The 17768-nt window shown below is 34.8% G+C and overlaps 1 protein-coding gene across 7 annotated transcripts in view; it reads left to right on the forward strand.

The window, feature by feature from the left end:
- Positions 1 to 17768, forward strand: part of ATM (ATM serine/threonine kinase) — a 115813-nt gene that overhangs the window by 57055 nt on the left and 40990 nt on the right. For 3 of the 7 annotated variants that reach the window (XM_070624833.1, XM_008535501.2, XM_070624835.1), the window contains exons 34-41: positions 355 to 450; positions 3005 to 3176; positions 5971 to 6112; positions 7163 to 7339; positions 9046 to 9223; positions 11980 to 12067; positions 14074 to 14229; positions 17480 to 17567. In XM_070624833.1, the coding sequence (XP_070480934.1) occupies positions 355 to 450; positions 3005 to 3176; positions 5971 to 6112; positions 7163 to 7339; positions 9046 to 9223; positions 11980 to 12067; positions 14074 to 14229; positions 17480 to 17567 (1097 nt within the window). Of the gene's footprint in view, positions 1 to 354; positions 451 to 3004; positions 3177 to 5970; positions 6113 to 7162; positions 7340 to 9045; positions 9224 to 11979; positions 12068 to 14073; positions 14230 to 17407; positions 17430 to 17458; positions 17568 to 17768 lie in introns of those variants that run through there. The other 4 variants (XM_070624831.1, XM_070624832.1, XM_070624836.1 and 1 more) reach the window with 3 other exon arrangements.

The following is a 17768-nucleotide window of genomic DNA, read 5'->3' on the forward strand; positions in this document are numbered from 1 at the left end:
CTAAGTGCTAGAGGTTGAAAATCTAACCATGCTCCCAAGGTCCCTTCCAGCTTACTGTTGAATGAGTCTTGTGTTTCTGTTTGTGGTTTTGCTGAGGTATTGACTTCTGTGAACAACTTGTTAAAACATTTTTCTCTCTGTCTGCCAAAAGTTGCTGATCACTTCTTGGTGGTTCTCTTTCTTAAGGAAGTTCAAATACATTCACTTCATATTTTTTGAGCTACTCATGATTTAAAACCTTTTTAAAAAACTTTAGAAAAGTTTTCTAATCAGATAATTTAACATATAAGCATATCATAAAGAAAAGTGTTGTCTCCATGATGGTTTAGCTAACTTTTTCAAAATTGCTCCTAGATAACCCACAAGGTGGCATAATGGTGAAGTTGGTTGTCGGCTTGTTGCAGTTATCCAAGATGGCAATAAACCACACTGGCGAAAGGGAAGTTTTAGGTAAACTATTTGGCTGAATGAATGTGAGTTTTTATGTTTGAGTGGTCATCTTTGTAGTATTTTCAAAATCAGTAAAGGTTTGTCATTTGAGATAGTGAGTAAATGTGAGATGCTAGCTAAGTTGTATTTCTATTTAGTTCTAGTATCCCAAAGTAGCCCTCCTTTCATAGACATTCATTTAAGTGAAAAGTTAGTGATTTACACATATGCATAACTTAATTTGAAAATGCCTTGTAAATATTTAGGAAAGTCAGAAATACTTATTTGTAGCATTAAGTTGCAGATAAATTGACTTCTGGTACCTTTTATAAATATATTTTAAGCGATTCCTACTTAAGATCTTTATCATGTAACAAAAATAAGAATTGAGGACTTGGTGGGCTAGATTAAACTCAAATGTTAAAACCACATTGAGGGGCCAGCCCGGTGGTGCAGCGATTAAGTGCGCACGTTCCGCTTCGGCGGCCCAGGGTTCGCTGGTTTGGATCCCGGGTGCGGACATGGCACCGCTTGGCACACCATGCTGTGGTAGGCGTCCCACATATAAACTAGAGGAAGATGGGCATGGATGTTAGCTCAGGGCCAGTCTTCCTCAGAAAAAGAGGAGGATTGGCAGATGTTAGCTCAGGGCTAATCTTCCTCAAAAAAACAAAAAAAACCCACATTGAAGTCCTTTCCTATCACCATTTGGGGGATAACCTAACGTAAATAGATTTGTTAACCACAGGGTGGAAGAATCATATTGTTAAAGTCAGCTTGAAGTTGTCATGACAGCATTGCTTCAAATAAGAAAAACGGGAGGAATAAGAATAGCTTCACAGATTCTACTATCTTTCAGTGGACTGTTTGTTAACTTCTCACTGGGAGCCTAGTATCCAGGGTACTTCTTTTCTTGTAAATTCTTTATTGAAATATATCTTGCATACAGAAAAGTATACAGAGCATAAGAATATAACCTGAAGAATTTTCACAAACAGAGTACACCTGTGCATCTAGCACCCAGACCAAGAAGCAAAACCTTACCAGCACCCCAGAAGTTTCCCTTGACCAAGAAGTATACCCCTTTGTCCACTGCTTCTGGGGGCAAAACTGATATGTTGCAGGAGCCCTTAAGTGGCTTTCCTGTGTAGCATAAAATTTTAGTGGTGTGTACCCACTGCTAATACCATACTTAATGGTGAAAGAAAGCTTTCTTCCTCAGATCAGGAATGAGACAAGGTTGCCCACTATCACCACTGCTCTTTAACATTATACTGGAAGTTCTAGCCAGAGTAATAGAACAAGAAACATAAATATAAAGCATCCAGAATGGAAAGGAGGAAGCAAAACTATCTCTAGTCACAGATGACGCTACTCTATATAGAAAATTCTAGAGAATCTACAAGAAAGCTATTATAGAGCTAATAAATGCATTCAGCAGAGTTGCAGGATACAAGATCAACACATAAAATTCAGTTGTTTCTATACACCAGCAATGAACAATCTGAAAAGGAAATTCCATTCTAATCACAATAACATTTAAGAGAATTAAATACCTGGGGAGAAATTTAATCAAGGAGGTGAAGGACTTGTACAGTCAGCCCTCCATATCCATGGGTTCTGCATGTGCAGATTCAACCAACCACAGATCAAAAGGCCTGCGATGGTTGCGTCTATACTAAACATGTACAGACTTTTTTTTCTTGTCATTATTTCCTAAACAATATAGTATAACAACTATTTACATAGCATTTAGATTATATTAGGTATTATAAGTAATCTAGAGATGATTTAAAGTATACGAGAGGGTGTGTGCAGGTTATATGCAAATACTGTGCCATTGTATATACATGAGCATCCATGGATTTTGGTGTCCCCAGGGTTGGTGGGAGGAGTCCTGGAACCAATCCCCTGCGGATACCAAGGGATGAGTGTACACATTCTGTTTGTTAAAAGTGAGTCACTTAAAAAAAAAAAAAAGTCACTAAGTACAGCCCACACTCAAGGAGAAGGGAAATTAGAATTAGGCTCCACCTTTTGGAAGAAGGACTACCAAAGAATTTGTGAACGTATTTTAATAAATTACACCATGAATGGGAAAGAGGATGAGGGAGTCCTCTGGCATGCTGAAAACATTTAGTCTTCATCTGGGTGGTGATAACACAGGTGGAAAGAAAATGTCCATGTGTGTGTGATTTTTCACTGGTGTGTGTAAGATGTGTGGACTTTATGTAATTATATCTCAAAAATTATTAACAGTTTAGAAGTCTGTTGATACTCCTATACAGTGGCTATGTTTAGACTTTCATCCTTAATATCTACATTCTTAATATCTACATTCTGTTACTAGTTAATCTATCTCCTGAATATGATTTTATAGGGGAAAATGTCTGTTGCCTACATGGATGATATGTAAAGGAAATGATACAGTAATTTGCAGCTTCTTCAGTCTATTCAGAATCTTTGAGAACCTGAAGAATGACAAAACAGCATTATATTTTTGAAATTAGAAGTTTTCTGTTTTAGGTATGCTCTTTTAGCTGTAACTCTACTGAAATGGAATTTCTCTATGTAGAGGCTGTTGGAAGCTGCTTGGGAGAACTGGGTCCTATAGATTTCTCTACCATAGCTGTACAGCATAGTAAAGATACATCTTATACCAAGGCCCTCGAGTTATTTGAAGATAAAGAACTTCAGTGGACCTTCATAATGTTGACCTACCTGAATAATACACTGGTAGAAGATTGGTGAGTATTTAATGATACTTTCTATCAGATAGCACGCACTTAGTCTGACTTTCAAGGAGAATGATACTTCACATAAATTAACATTTACAGTAACTACAGCTTTCACCTTTAAGTTGCCATACTTTTCTTAAATCTCAAGTACTTTAATGAAAACTGTTGTATTTTTATTAATTCACATAATCACTGAAACCTGGCTGTGTTCCTGGCACTTGATTCAATGATGAAAATGCTAGACAAGGGCTGTGTTAAATTCTAGTGAGAGTAGACTAGGCTAAGAAAATGACCAGGTGGTTCTACACAGAACAGTAAGATAGGGGAATGTGAAGGGGGTGTTTTGGGCACTTGTCAGAATCAGAGGTGCCACTCTCCTCTCAGCTAGACCATTTTGGTCCTTTTAAAATAAGTCATAGAGGGGCCGGCCTGGTGGCGCAGTGGTTAAGTTCACCCATTAACTCGAGTTTGCCGGTTCAGATTCCGGGTGTGGACATGGCACTGCTTGGCACACCATGCTGTGGTAGGCGTCCCATGTATAAAGTAGGGGAAGATGGGCACAGATATTAGCTCAGGGCCAGGCTTCCTCAGTAAAAAGAGGAAGACTGGCAGTAGTTAGCTCAGGGCTAATCTTCCTTGAAAAAGAAAAAAAGAAAGTCAGTCATAGAGGAGAAATTTCATAACTCCAAAAGTCTTAAGCTAATCAGACAGGGATTTCTTTTGCCCACCTATTCTCTATGCAAAACAAAGTCATAACAGATATCATGATTTCGGGTTTCTGGTTATGAGATTACTTTTGCTTCCCCCCCCCCGCCCCCAATTTATCTATCTGTCCATTTATTTTTGGTATATTTGAGCACTCATCACCACCATTTTGGGAGAGTGGGTTCAAAGGATTTTTGCCCACAGCTAGGTATCTTTTAAGGTAAACAGGTGTTTTGTGTCTGTTTTCCTGCAAACCCCTCCTCTCTTCTCTTGGGGAATAAATGATTGGTAATAATGTCTACCTGCTATGTTTTCATTGTTGATTTAATGGACATGTATCTTTCTTTTGTTGTTATTGTTACAATGAAAAGGCTGTCATGGTTTATTTCCCAACAATTTATTATAAAAATTTTCAAACATAGAGTAAAGTTGGAAGAATTTTACAGTAAACACCCATATACTCACCACCTAGATTCTACCATTAATATTTTACTACTATCCTTGCTTTATCACATCTAGCCGTCCTTTCCATCTCATTTTTTTAATGTATTTCAAAGTATATCTGGCACAGTTTTTGAAGAGATTTTCCACAGAAAACTTGCAAACATTAAATGTTTCATTTGTTACACAGTAATTTTGCAATTGGTTTTTCTGAAAAAGGTACACAGAGATATTAGTGTGGCCTAAACTTAAGAACGATAGGAAACAGGTACAATTTTTTCCCCTATTGTTATTGCAAGAGGAAAAAAATCCTTGCATGTTTACGAGGCCTCAGGTCTACAAAGGGGCTGTTGACCAAGGAATTCCTGAAATAGGTGGTCATGGAAGGCTGAGGAAGTATCACATGGCTGATCTGAGTGATCAGGATCAGCTGTAAGATGGTTAAGGATAATGCATTCGAGACAGAGATTAGCTAGAATGGAAATAAGCTGGTGTTTTCGAGGAAAAGAAAGAAGCCTGGTTTGAAGGAAGATGGTATGAAATGAAATTAGGAAGGTAGGACTAATTCTGATTAAGAAATTTGGGTTTTATTTGAAATATATACGGAAGCCATGGAGCTTTAAGCAAAGTAGTGTCATGATGCAGCTTACATTTTTACTCTGGCTTTTATATGCCAAGTGGATTGTGATGGGCAAAAGTGGAAACAGGAAGCACAATTGTGAAACTGTTACAGTAATCCAGAGGAGAAATCATGGTGACTTGGATTGGTGTGGCAGTAATGGAAGTGAGATGAAACATAGGTGGAACCAGGGTATTGTTTTACCGTAGAACCAAGACTTGCTGATGAATTGGATATGGAGAAGTAAGGGAAAGAGAGAGGAATAAAGGATGAATCCAGGGTTGAAGTTTATGCCCCTGTGTCTTAAATCGAGAAACCTAAAAGGAATTAAGCATTTGCTTGATAGCTCATCACCATTTACAGTGTCAGGCATTGTGGTATTTTTGGTAAGCTGTCATATTTTCAGTACTCTTGTTTTGCAGCTTTCCTTTTCCTGATTTTTTGCCAAAGAAAAAGACCTTCAATATTTTATTAAAGATTTTAGATGCCTTCTTAACGATTCTCAACTAGGTTCTTGTCAGAATGAGTGCATACTTACTGTTTATTTAAAATTATTGTTCTAGACAATAATTTTATCATTTGGCAGGAAATGCTGTTCTGCCTTACCCCAAATTATTTGTCTCTCTCAGAGACGATACTATCAAAATATTATTTTCTCAGATGAATTTGTATTCTGTTATCTCATTACTGATTTTTGTTCGTCATTGTTACTTCCAAGTATTTCTTTTATGAATACTTTTAATTTATAGTAGTCATAATAAAAGCTTTATTTTTCCGAATGAAGGGAACTGCTCTTGCAGTGATTAGTAATTCCAGTTTACTGAAGGAATATTAAAAATCCTTTGAAAATTTTGGGTTTGATGTTATAGAATTTTATAGGTATAAAATTTCCTAGTAAATATAAACATTTTCTATTAAATAGATTTCTTTCCTAATATAAATTTTAGATTTTAATTTTTTCATTGGATGTTGCTTAACTTTCATCAGGATTAACAGTTGATAGATTTTATAGGCATTTGAATTATATGTGTTTTTCAGTGTCAAAGTGCGATCAGCTGCTGTTACCTGTTTGAAAAACATTTTAGCCACAAAGACTGGACATAGTTTCTGGGAGATTTATAAGAAGACAACTGACCCCATGCTGATCTATCTACACCCTTTTAGAACATCAAGAAAAAAGGTCTCTCAAATAATAAATGTTTATTGAATACCCACAATATCTAGAACAGTTCTCTTTGCTGTGGATTATATATATCAAATTGTTTAAATAGTATTATGCCAACATTTAACCTTTCTTAGAAATAATTCTAACTGTACTTCTTGAATCCAAAGAGTTTATATTTTTAATTATGGCAGTGTGGAAAAGCTGAGGTAGATAGCCTGAAGAAATGATGGTTGATTTGGCCGATAGGAGTTCTTAATGACAGGCCTTTTTTATTAGGTGTAGAAAAACCCTTACCTCAATCTCATGAAAGCCATTGACCCTGGGTGTGGTTTATAGGTATTGTGATCAAAAAGCAAGTGTTTATTTCCATAGCAAGTTAAAGTATCAACAACCCCCTAGTGAAATATAAGACTTCAATATGACCTATAGATTTATCCGTTTTTCCATGTTGATATCATAGCAAGGTTCCACTGAAAGTACTCTATGAAGGATATTTAGGAACTCTTGCTTCTCCTTTAGCATAAGCATTGCTGTTTAATGTTTTCTTTTCATAAAGCAACTGAGAAATACGCAGTTGAGTTTTCACCAATGTAATTTCAGGGCATATACCCATCATTGAAGTTGTGCTTTTAATGTATCATAAATATAATTTTGGTATTAGTGAAGTTACTGGTAATATAAACTTAATAAAACTAGTATTATAACCTGTAAAACGCTATAGTTTTCAAGTTTTAAAATTTTGTTTCATCTTGAAATCAATTCTGGGTGGTAGAATTGGACTGGGTTTGTAGATGAGGCAGAGAGTTTGTGATTCATGTAATATACCACTAGTGGGCTGAGAGGAGCGCTCAGGCTTCCTCCTGTCTAGACCAGTAATTTGTTACCATACCACTCTGGTATAGACATAAATGTATTTTAATTTTAAAAGGTAACCTTTGCCTCCCGATTTAGTTTTATCTAGTCTTATTTGGAAACAGATATGTTTACAGCTCGGTATATGTTTTGCATAGGAAAAGAAAAATGTATTTCTAATTACTTTATTTACATTCTTTGATCACTTTCTAGTTTTTAGAAGTACCCAGAATTGACAAAGAAAACCCTTTAGAAGGCCTGGATGATACAAGCCTGTGGATTCCTCAAAGTAAAAATCATGACATTTGGATAAAGACACTGACTTGTGCTGTTTTGGATAGTGGAGGCACAAAAAGTGAAATTCTTCAGTTATTGAAGCCAATGTGTGAAGTAAGAAGATTAATTAGTCTGACTTAATTCCTTTCTGCCTTTGCTTTTTTCATTTGATCTTTCTCTTAATAGTTTTATTTGCTTGTCCCATTCCGTTTGGCTTCTGTGTACATGTTTATGGCCTATATATCTAAAAAGGGTGCTGATACTGCACGTCTTTTTCATGCAACATCAGTTATACTCGGCTGTTGGGAATCCATCATACAGGTCATCTTTATTTAGCCATAACGGGATACAGTAGGTTTCAGATGTGGGGTAGCTACATACTGGATGAGTTCTAAGGGATGCCTTGAATAATTTGTTACTAATAATAGTTAGAATACTGATGATTGTAAATTATTTATGTTAACTGAATGCTTTAAAACTGTTTTTGTTTACTTCTTCTAATGAGGTCATTGTCATTTACTTTCCCTGATATGCTTTCTTGAGTGAGAAAGAGAGGGAGGGTAGCAGTTAGCATTGCTTTTTCATTTTTGAAGTTACAGTACTATTTATTTCAATAGAGAGTGAAGGTACCTACCAAATCAAACAAAAAGTTCATATGCTTTTATCAAATACGTCATCCAAAACAGCACAACGCATGATGCTCTAAGACTTTAAAAGCTAACGCAGTTTATAGTGCTGTCAAGCATGATTCAGTGGAAACGTGAAAACAAAATATCTCACTAGGTCAAACATCTACCAATATCAAATAACTGGTCAACAAGTGAGTATTTTGTAAAGTGTCCTCACTGAAAAATTAGAAAGCAGCCCTGTTTCTATGGAAAAAGTATTGATAGCGAATAAATCATCACACTGTCTGCAATACTACATTGTGCTTGTACCAGGTTAGCAGAGTGGTACCCTGGGCACACACATGGCTCATTTCTCATTAGTGAACAAACCTAAGATTTTTGTAAAGTTCTCACTTTGGGCCAGAAGGTAAAATATTCCAAATATGCGTATGTATACCTCCCAGTACCTAGTTCCTTAAATTCTCTATTTCCAAGAGCTTTTGGTTTGTCTTTAGTTTAAAAAGAGAAAAGGGTGCAATTGGTAATCTACAATCTATCTTATGTGTGTGTTATGTGATGAATATATGAAGACGGTATCTTGGCAAAAATAAGGTTGACTACTGTTTTAATGTACCACTGTTAAAGCACTTTTCTACACTTTGGAGTATACCACAAATAAGTACCCAAATTTTATACCCAGAAATTGGAGTTTATTAAAAAAATATTTTCACATAACTGTTATAGTGTTTAATGTGACAGTGAAGAGTATTGCTCTTCACTGAGTGTAGAAAGTGCAAAAATCAAATTTTCAGCTTTTCCTTTAAACTTTGATCCCAGTTTTCCCTTATATCAAACTAAAAAACTGTTAGTTATTATTAACACTTTTCAACTATGAAATTTTATTTAGAGTAGTGACATCATCATTTCATTTATAAACAGTATCCTATTTCATTATATGCAAATAGCCTAGACTGGAAATAAACAATAGTGTAATTAACACATATGTTTGATACAGATATTCTAGGTTAGTTTGATTTTTTTTTAACACTACGTGGCAGCCATGTTTTTTGTTTGTTTTTTTAGCAGTACATTGGGTTCATGACAGATTCATCCATCATTTATTTTAAAGTTTACTATATCAGTAACAGAATGAAAAACTTAAGTACAATATATTAATTCAAACTGTTGACTAGATCTGTTTGTATATTCTAGGTGAAAACTGACTTTTGTCAGACTGTGCTTCCATACTTGATTCATGATATTTTACTCCAAGATACAAATGAATCATGGAGAAATCTGCTTTCTACACACATTCAGGGATTTTTTACTAACTGTTTCAGACATTCTTCACAAACAAGTCGATCCACGACCCCTGCAAATTTGGATTCAGGTATTCCATTAACTTTCTAGCATGTATATTGTTAACTTCTGAGTTCTCGAGAAAGATAAATTTGTTTGAATCACTTCAAGGAGCTTTATAGGCTTAATTCCGTAACCTCTAAACACCTATTTACTCATCTATAGAATGGAGGTAAGTGTTGTAGCAAGTTTTCAATGAGATAATGTATGTAAAGCACCTAATGTATTATGCACAAGTTCTCCCTCAGTAAATTTTGACTATTAATAGTGAAGCAACTCATTGACTAATTGAGCATTCGGTATATGTCAACCACTATTCTTGGCACTGGCAAAATGGATGTGAACAAGATACACCTTACATTCTAGCAATGGAAAAAGCAGACAAATAAATACAGCCAAATATTATTATAAGGTACTGTGTTGGAGATAGGATGGAAGTTTCATAGTAGAGCTCTGACCCACTCTTTTTTGTTTTTTTTTTTTTGGTGAGGAAGATTGGCCCTGAGCTAACATCTTTGCCAGTCTTCCTCTATCTTATGTGGGATGCCACCACAGTGTGGCTTGATGAGCAGTGCTGGGTTTGCATCCAGGATCCGAACCTGCAAACCCCAGGCCACCGAAGCAGAGTGCGAAAACTTAACCTCTAGGCTACCAGGCTGGCCCCCTGGTTAACAGCAGCCTTTTTAATTACAAAATATATTTATTGTGGAAAATATAGAAGAATTAGCATAAATTTAAAAATTAAATTACCCATAACCCTATGATCTAGAATAACTGCAGTTAACATTTGGTGTATATCTTTCCAGTTTTTTAAAACAAAAACTGGGTTATACTTTATTTACTCTTATAACCCTCTTTTCTTCTGTGCTTTAAGAAGTATTTCCCCTGTCAAGAGCTTATAGCAGGAGAAATTCCACCAGGAATTGGGGGCACATAATATATATATGCATAGTTGAGGGCTCATTTGGATTAATTTTTCAAATCTAGATTTAAAAAAGAAAAACATGTACAGATCTGTAATTTTAACTTATTGTCTTTAATATATATTATTCATGTATTTTATGTGAAATCATGAAATTAAGTACAAATTGACTTACTGTACTTTGACTGTTAAATTTCTAAGAAAAGTATTGGTTTAATGTGATATTTTGCCACAACTATAAATTGCTCTTTTTAACTTTAACTGTGGTTCCAAGCATCTTGGCATAGGTCGTGATACTCGATTCTCCCAATTGTTTCTTTTACTTTTACTACTACAACCTTTATTTGACATGACTGTGATGTCATTTAGATTTCACTTTGCTCTGTTTTATGTGGTTCTTTTCTATTGGCTAACAACAATCACACATCTACTATTTGAAATAATATAATTGTAGACATGGATATGGATGGCCATCCTGTGGTCCTACTAGATTATAAGTTGGTCATGCAAATACTCCAGAATATACTTAAATGAATTTTCTTTAGAACATTGAAATGAAATTTCTAAAATAAAAATTCTCATAGAGACTTTGCAGACTATTTAGACTGTATTTCCTGTTCTTAATTTGGGAAATATAAGTATAAATGATTCACAGTTACCAGTAAGCATTTAAGCTTTAAATATTATGTAATTTAAAGTAGTTTAAAAACAATTTTATTACCTACCAAGTTTAATATAGTCACTGCGTATGATAAGCTGACAATTTGTGTTCACGAACATACGAAGACTTTTTTCACGTTTATCATTTGTATATACTTATTTATGCTACAACCATTCAAAGGTAAAAGCAGCCAGTTCTAAATTATGTCTGTGTAATGCCAATATTTTTATTGCCTTAAGTGAAAATGTAAACTTCACATGTAAAATTCTGTTATTGAAAGGAAAGTAAGTATAGATTTCTATCAAATTCGATGGTTTCTCTTTTCTGATGTCTGTAACTCTCACTGCCTTCACTTGAATGTCCCATGTGCATCTCAAACTCAGCTGTCCAAAGGTAAACTTATCTTCATCCCCTTCCCTTGGCCTGCTTCTCTTATGCGTGCCTCTTCACTGAATGGCATTCAATAGCCCAAGCCAGAAACTTCTTTCTCATGTCTCATCCAATTATCAAATCTTGCCAATTCTCTGTTATAAATAACAATCCGTCTATTTCTTTCTGTCCCTAGCATGCATCCTTACTGCTTTCCAGCTCTGTGGTTCGATACAATTGAAATTCTTTCAGTAAATTCTCCAAGTTCTTTCTTGTTCCAGCCATCTCAGATAGTGCTCCTATTGCCTAGAGCACTATCCTTTCCTTTTCTCCTGACAGTTACTCTGCTTTCAGATGGCACTTTTTCTGTGAAACTTTTCTCATTCAGATTAGGTTCCTTTCCATATGCCTCTACAGTTTTCTAAACTTTCACTGTCATAGCACTTAGCACGCTGTGTTAAGAGTCTGTCGGGCCGGTCAGTGAGTTCTGTGTGGTCAGAAAGAGTCTGTCTTATTCATGGTTGTATACTGAGCACCTAGCACATAAAAGATCCCAGATAAATATTTATTGAGGCAATGAATTAGTCCCATTCAGAAATAAAACATAAGTTACAATTAAATTCTCAGCTTTATTAAGCATAATTTCTTTTAAAGGAGAAGGAAAAGTCATTGATTTCCATTTATCAGTTCATATTTATTAAGAGTCAATTTTGTGCTAGATACTGCCAACCAGAACCTTATATTGTAGAGGGAGACAGACATACAAACAGAAGGAAGAAAGTGCTTAAGCAAGTCTACCTGAGACTGAGAGGAGATATCTTTGTTTGTTTGTCAGAGTCAGAGCACATTTTCCGAGGCTGTTTGGATAAAAAATCACAAAGAACAATGCTTGCTATTGTGGACTACATGAGGAGACAAAAGAGGTAATACAATGAATATTGCTTCTTGAGTTTGGGGATTTAGAAGTGTAACTTTTTACTGCTGGCTGAATTTTAACATGATTATTTTAGGTGAGGCTGCTGCAAGGTACTATATTTAATTTGTGTGATGCTTGTATCTCCTTGTAATAATCCATATTCAAGGTGGCGCTTTGGTTAAATCCGTATCAGGAACTCTGAATTCTAGTCCCAACTGTACTAGTTACAGAGTTATCTTTGCTAAATCATGCAACCTTTTGGGGCTTTAGTTTATTTCATCTACAAAGTGATTGGAAAGGAGTAAGTGATTTTCCAGGCTGCTTTTAGTTGCATTACCCCTCTTTTAACTTTTCTGTTTACTTTTAGCTCATAGAAGAAATTAGAGTTATGGAAAAGTCTCCTTTACGTTATAAGATATGTTTCTTTACTATGTACCATGGTTCTCAAAATCTGTGATTCTATTTAGTAATACTGCGCTGTGGCTGTGCTAGTTTTCTTGATCCTGGTCAATTGTTTTACAGTGTGGTGTCTTTGCTCCTATTATTTCTCATGAGATTTTTGATAGTGAGTGCAGGTATTGCTAGAGTGGGTGATCTGACTGATCTGTACTGCTCCAGAGTTGACCAGAACTTTGAAGAGATAATGTAGTAGGCCTATAACTTGAGTATATAGGAACTGATATCTCATGAGTGTGTATGGTGATGGTGGCAGTGCTTGGTAAAGAATGAGAGGGAAAGGTGGGAAAAAAGTGCAAAACTGTTTAACCCAAATACATTTACATCTTAAATATTAATTCTTCTGTAACCCCTCATACTATTCTGCCCACTCTTAGAAAAAAAAGTGTTAGGCCTTTCAGTGTCTTTGTTTCTGGTTAGAAAGTTACTGAGTCACCTCATCATTTTGTACCAGATCCTCTTCTGAGAAAGCCTGTAAGAAGCTTTACCTATAGCTGGAAGCACCTTTTTTCTTGGTATTTGGAAGCAGTTTCACCTTTGAATCATTCATTTCAGGCTTGTCATAGGGGTAGAATGTTGTTGAGATTGGCAGGCCTTAAGGAAGGTAAAAATTCTTAATATTCAGTTTTCATTCAGAACAAGACCTTAAAGAAGATTCCTTGAGAAAATATGAATAGAACATGGAACAAAGGGTAGGACCTGAGTTCAAGTCTAAGTCTGGTACTCAGAAGCTTTGTGATCTCTGAATCAAGGTTCTCTGAACTTCAGGTTCCTCAGAATAGCTACAATTAAATATTGGCTATGTGCTGGGCACTTTATTCATCAGCTTAATAAGCATTATTTAATCATTGCAACTACCGTCTAAGGAATATGTTGTATCCAGGTTTTATAGAGGAAGAAACTGAGGCTTAAGAAGTTAAGTTGCTGAAAATCATACAGCTTGTAGTAGGTGATCCAGCTGTATTTGAGCCTAGCTGTGTCCTACTCTAAAACTGGTGCTCTTAACCTTGTCACATCTCTTTGACATTAGTTTTGAGAAAGATAATATCTATGGTCCCTTCCAGTTCTGACCTTCTATTACCACAGTGGAAGACTTTTACCAAATAACCTAGGCAATAAACTAAGGAGAAAATGAACTGCAATAGGAAAGACATGTAAATAGTGTTTAGAGAAAACAAAGTTCTCATTAAATTGACTATTTAAAACGATTTTTGTATGTTATTAGCAATTCTGGCCAGCCTATTCTTAGCCTTTGGTCCATGGATCCCTTGGTGGAAAACAGGTATGAACCCCAAATTTGTATGGGATGATGGTCCATAGCTTTCGTCAGATTCTATAAGGGATGTGTGATCCAAAAAGAGTGACAAATAAGGCTGTTCAGTCATGTTATCTAAGAAATTTAATAGCTATATATTGAGGAAATATCGTTTTTGGTTATTTGACTTTAACTTTCTTTTTAAGTATCACTTGCTACCATTGTATTCTATCTCAACATACTTTCCTTTTGATATTGAAGTTAAAGGAATGGACATGACTTCATTTAAAATTTTTCTTTAGACCTTCCTCAGGAACAGTTTTTGATGATGCCTTCTGGCTGGAGTTGAATTATCTTGAAGTTGCCAAGGTAGCTCAGTCTTGTGCTGCTCACTTTACAGCATTGCTCTATGCCGAAATCTACGCAGACAAGAAAAGCATGGAGGATCAAGAGAAAAGGTAATGAATGGAGAAGTTGTGGGTTTTAAAATTGATGTTGACGTTGTTTCAATTAAGGTGTTTATTAAAGATTTGTTTTCTCCCATTCCCCCATTTAAAAGACATTTTAGATAGAAATTTTCTAGCTTTTAAATACAGTGAACTAATAGTGAATTTTTTTAAAAGAAATAATTCTGCTCTGAAGTAAATAGAGATGTTTATTACTTAAGAATGGTAAAAATTATACAGATAGCAAGCTCTTGGAAGACAGAGACCATACTTCTTTTCCTCTGTATTCTCCATAGCAGCTCGCATTGGGAACTTAATAAAGGGTTCAATAAATATTTTTCAAATGGTTGAGTGATTCCCTGATTTCAGTTAAATTAGATTTACCACGAACCCCTCAGCTTATTCAACATCCATTCTACTTGTTGACTATAGAGTAATATAACTGATTTCTCTCTGTGACTAAATCACTTTCATTACTTTGCTGTCTACTTGTGTTTCTACTACTTTAATTTACTTTTCCTTTGAGTTAGAACTCTCATAAGAATCTGATAAGGATAGTTGTAGATCATAGCAAAGAACAAAAACCAGCCAAGAAAGTTGAAGGGTGAAAAATACACACTTTATCACCCCAACTGCCCTCCTCAAATCTTTATTCATTTGAAATAGCCTGGTGTTTATTTTTATAGTTAGCCTCACTTTCTCACCACAAAATTACTCATATTACAAAATTGAAATGGTGAAGATGTATTATGTTGAGAGATTTCTCATTCTTGCAGCTTATAATTTCTACTTTGGATTGTTATTAAGTTGGAAACAGTGTGGTGTTTAGACTGTGGAAAACCAGGATCCAGAATTCAGATCATAGTCCAAAAATAATTAACTTGGTAGACTTGGACTGATTTCTTAACTCTCTGGGTTGGTATTTAATTTCTACTTTTCAGTTGAAAACAGTTAAAAATCTACAACATGTAAATCATGTGTATAATATGCCAGTGATACGTTCATGATCACTGTAGACTTGTATGAAGACAAGTATGTTGCCCTTTAAGTATGTAAATGAGTAAGAAATTGATTGTTGCCTATTCTTAGAGTCAAAAATTTGAGTCAGGGCTTGCGTACTTGGTAGTAGTAATTATAATCTGAAAGTGCTTCGTTATCTTCGTTCCATGGATTGGAACGAAGTGGTATTTTTTAATAATTAGGAGTGAATAACTGAGTTCTTCTATGACTGTAAATTAAAGCACCTTTAATTTGAGGATAGGTGATGATATGGAATGTGGAAAAGTTTTGCAGAATTGCTTATTTAACAAAAAGGAGTGTCTAGATTTTATTTTGGTTAACTGTAGGGAAAAGTCCTTGACAAATAGGGCTTGCTGTTTGCTCTACAGTCTGATTTTGATTTTTTTTCCCAAGTACCTTATGGGAAAGAGAGGGTAAACAGAGAGATAAGGTGTATAGAGGGTAGAGAATGCTAGTTTTCTTTGACTTTGTAAATCTAAAGTGATCAGGAAAAGTATAATTGAAAGCAAAATACAGATTAACAGTTTACAAACACTGTTAAGTCAGAAAAATTAATTGCTCTCTTCAGTTCTCTATCCGATTTATTTAATAGCAAAATTCCTCAAACTAGGTATTCAGGAATATATTTAAAGTTTTGTTTTATGTGTTAACTTGCTTGTGAGAAAGTATGAGATTTCAAAGTTAGTGTCCATATTTTTTTAGAAGGAAGTCAAAACTCCTTCAAACAGGATTAGACAACGGGTGGTAGTTCACAGTCTGTCATTTTAGTATTCCTGATACCTAAGGCATTGCCTGACAGAAGTCCTGGCAACTAGGTTTTTTGCCTGAATGAATTACAGCCTTAGACTTACAAAGAAATAACCTCTAATACTATCTTTACTACTTTCCAAATTTCTCCTCTAAAAACTAACCTTTTTTCTGTATGACTTGCCAATAAGGAAAATATATATAATATCTACATATGAAGATTATAAAGCAAAATAGAATGTTGTCAGTATCATTATGTCAATCAATGGTCTCATCTATCCCGTCTTTCTGTGCTCCCTCCAAGAGGTGAATGTTATGTTGTGTTTTGAGTTTATCATTCCTTTGCATGACATTTTTATCATATGGGTATGAACCCATAAATAAAGTTTAGTTTCTGTTATTTTTGAGCTTTATAAGAAATTATATGTGTACTTTTCTACAACTTGTTTCTTCACTCAATATTTTTGTAAGATTTACCTATGTTGTTTGTTGCTGCGGTATATTAATTTGTTATTGCCACATAATGTAGCAGTGGCAGACTATACCATGATTCATTTATTACCCTTTCCCCTGTTAATGATATATATCTTAGTGTCGAATTACTGAGTCGCAGGGTATGCAATTTTCAACCTTATACCATAGTGCCAAATTGTTTTTTAAAGTGGTTATACAATTTGCATACTTCTCAGAAATGTAGTTCATGAGGAAGTGGATCAGTAGGAAGCCTTATGTTTGAAGAAGGGAGCCAAAGCACAACTATTTCTAGTTGGAGTGAAAAAAGGAAAGAAGAAACTGGAAAAGTTTATAGGTAAACAGTAGAGGCACTATCACTTAGGATAGTTTTATTTTATACATTGGATTATTATTGCCATAGATACTGTAATAGCTGGCCTGATTTTAGTATTAAAATTATACTGAATTTCGTAATATCATATAGGACTGAATATCATAAGGCCTTGGCATAGACAAATCTCAGTTCTAATCTTGACTGTCACTTATTAGTTTTATAATCTTGGGTATAGGTGGCTGCTCCTGATCCTTTTCCTTCTCAACACTTAATATTATCAGACTTCTTAATTTTTGCCAATTTATCAGACATTAAGTAATGTCTCAGTGTTGTCTTAATTTGTGTGCCTATAATTATTAATGAGATTGAACTTCAGGTAAAACCACTGACAGAACTTTTACTAACTGAATAAGGGGACATCTGCTCTATTTTTAAACAGGCTTGTCTCTAAATCAGCATACTTTGGCATATAGCCTTCCCATATATAAAATATTGTCATTAAAATGTAATTCTCATTCAAATCATTAAAATTCACAAATTTCTTTTCCATTCTAGGCCTAAATGGTATTATGTTTTAAAGTATAAATAGTTTATTATGTTTTATTTGTGACCTTTGTTGGTTTTTTTCTGGCAAAGTCTATAGTATATACATTAACAAGCTTCAAAATAGTGTATTCTCATTAAAAGAAGTACTCTTGTGACAAACAGAAGTCTTACATTTGAAGAAGGGAGCCAAAGTACAACTATTTCTAGTTTGAGTGAAAAAAGTAAAGAAGAAACTGGAATAAGTTTACAGGTAAATATTATAGACTCGATTATTTGTGATAATATTTATTTTATACTTTGGATTATTATTTTGTTATAGAAACTATATATGTGTCATTTGGTTTTCAAACTGAAGTGACTTTTTGAACTGAGCATCATATATATACATTCATGGTTTGAAGCTTAGGCCTTAGGGTAAAGAAACATGAGTTCTGATCCTGACTCTTCTAAA

Source organism: Equus przewalskii, chromosome 6 (genome assembly GCF_037783145.1).
Source record: "Equus przewalskii isolate Varuska chromosome 6, EquPr2, whole genome shotgun sequence".
Lineage (NCBI taxonomy): Eukaryota > Metazoa > Chordata > Mammalia > Perissodactyla > Equidae > Equus > Equus przewalskii.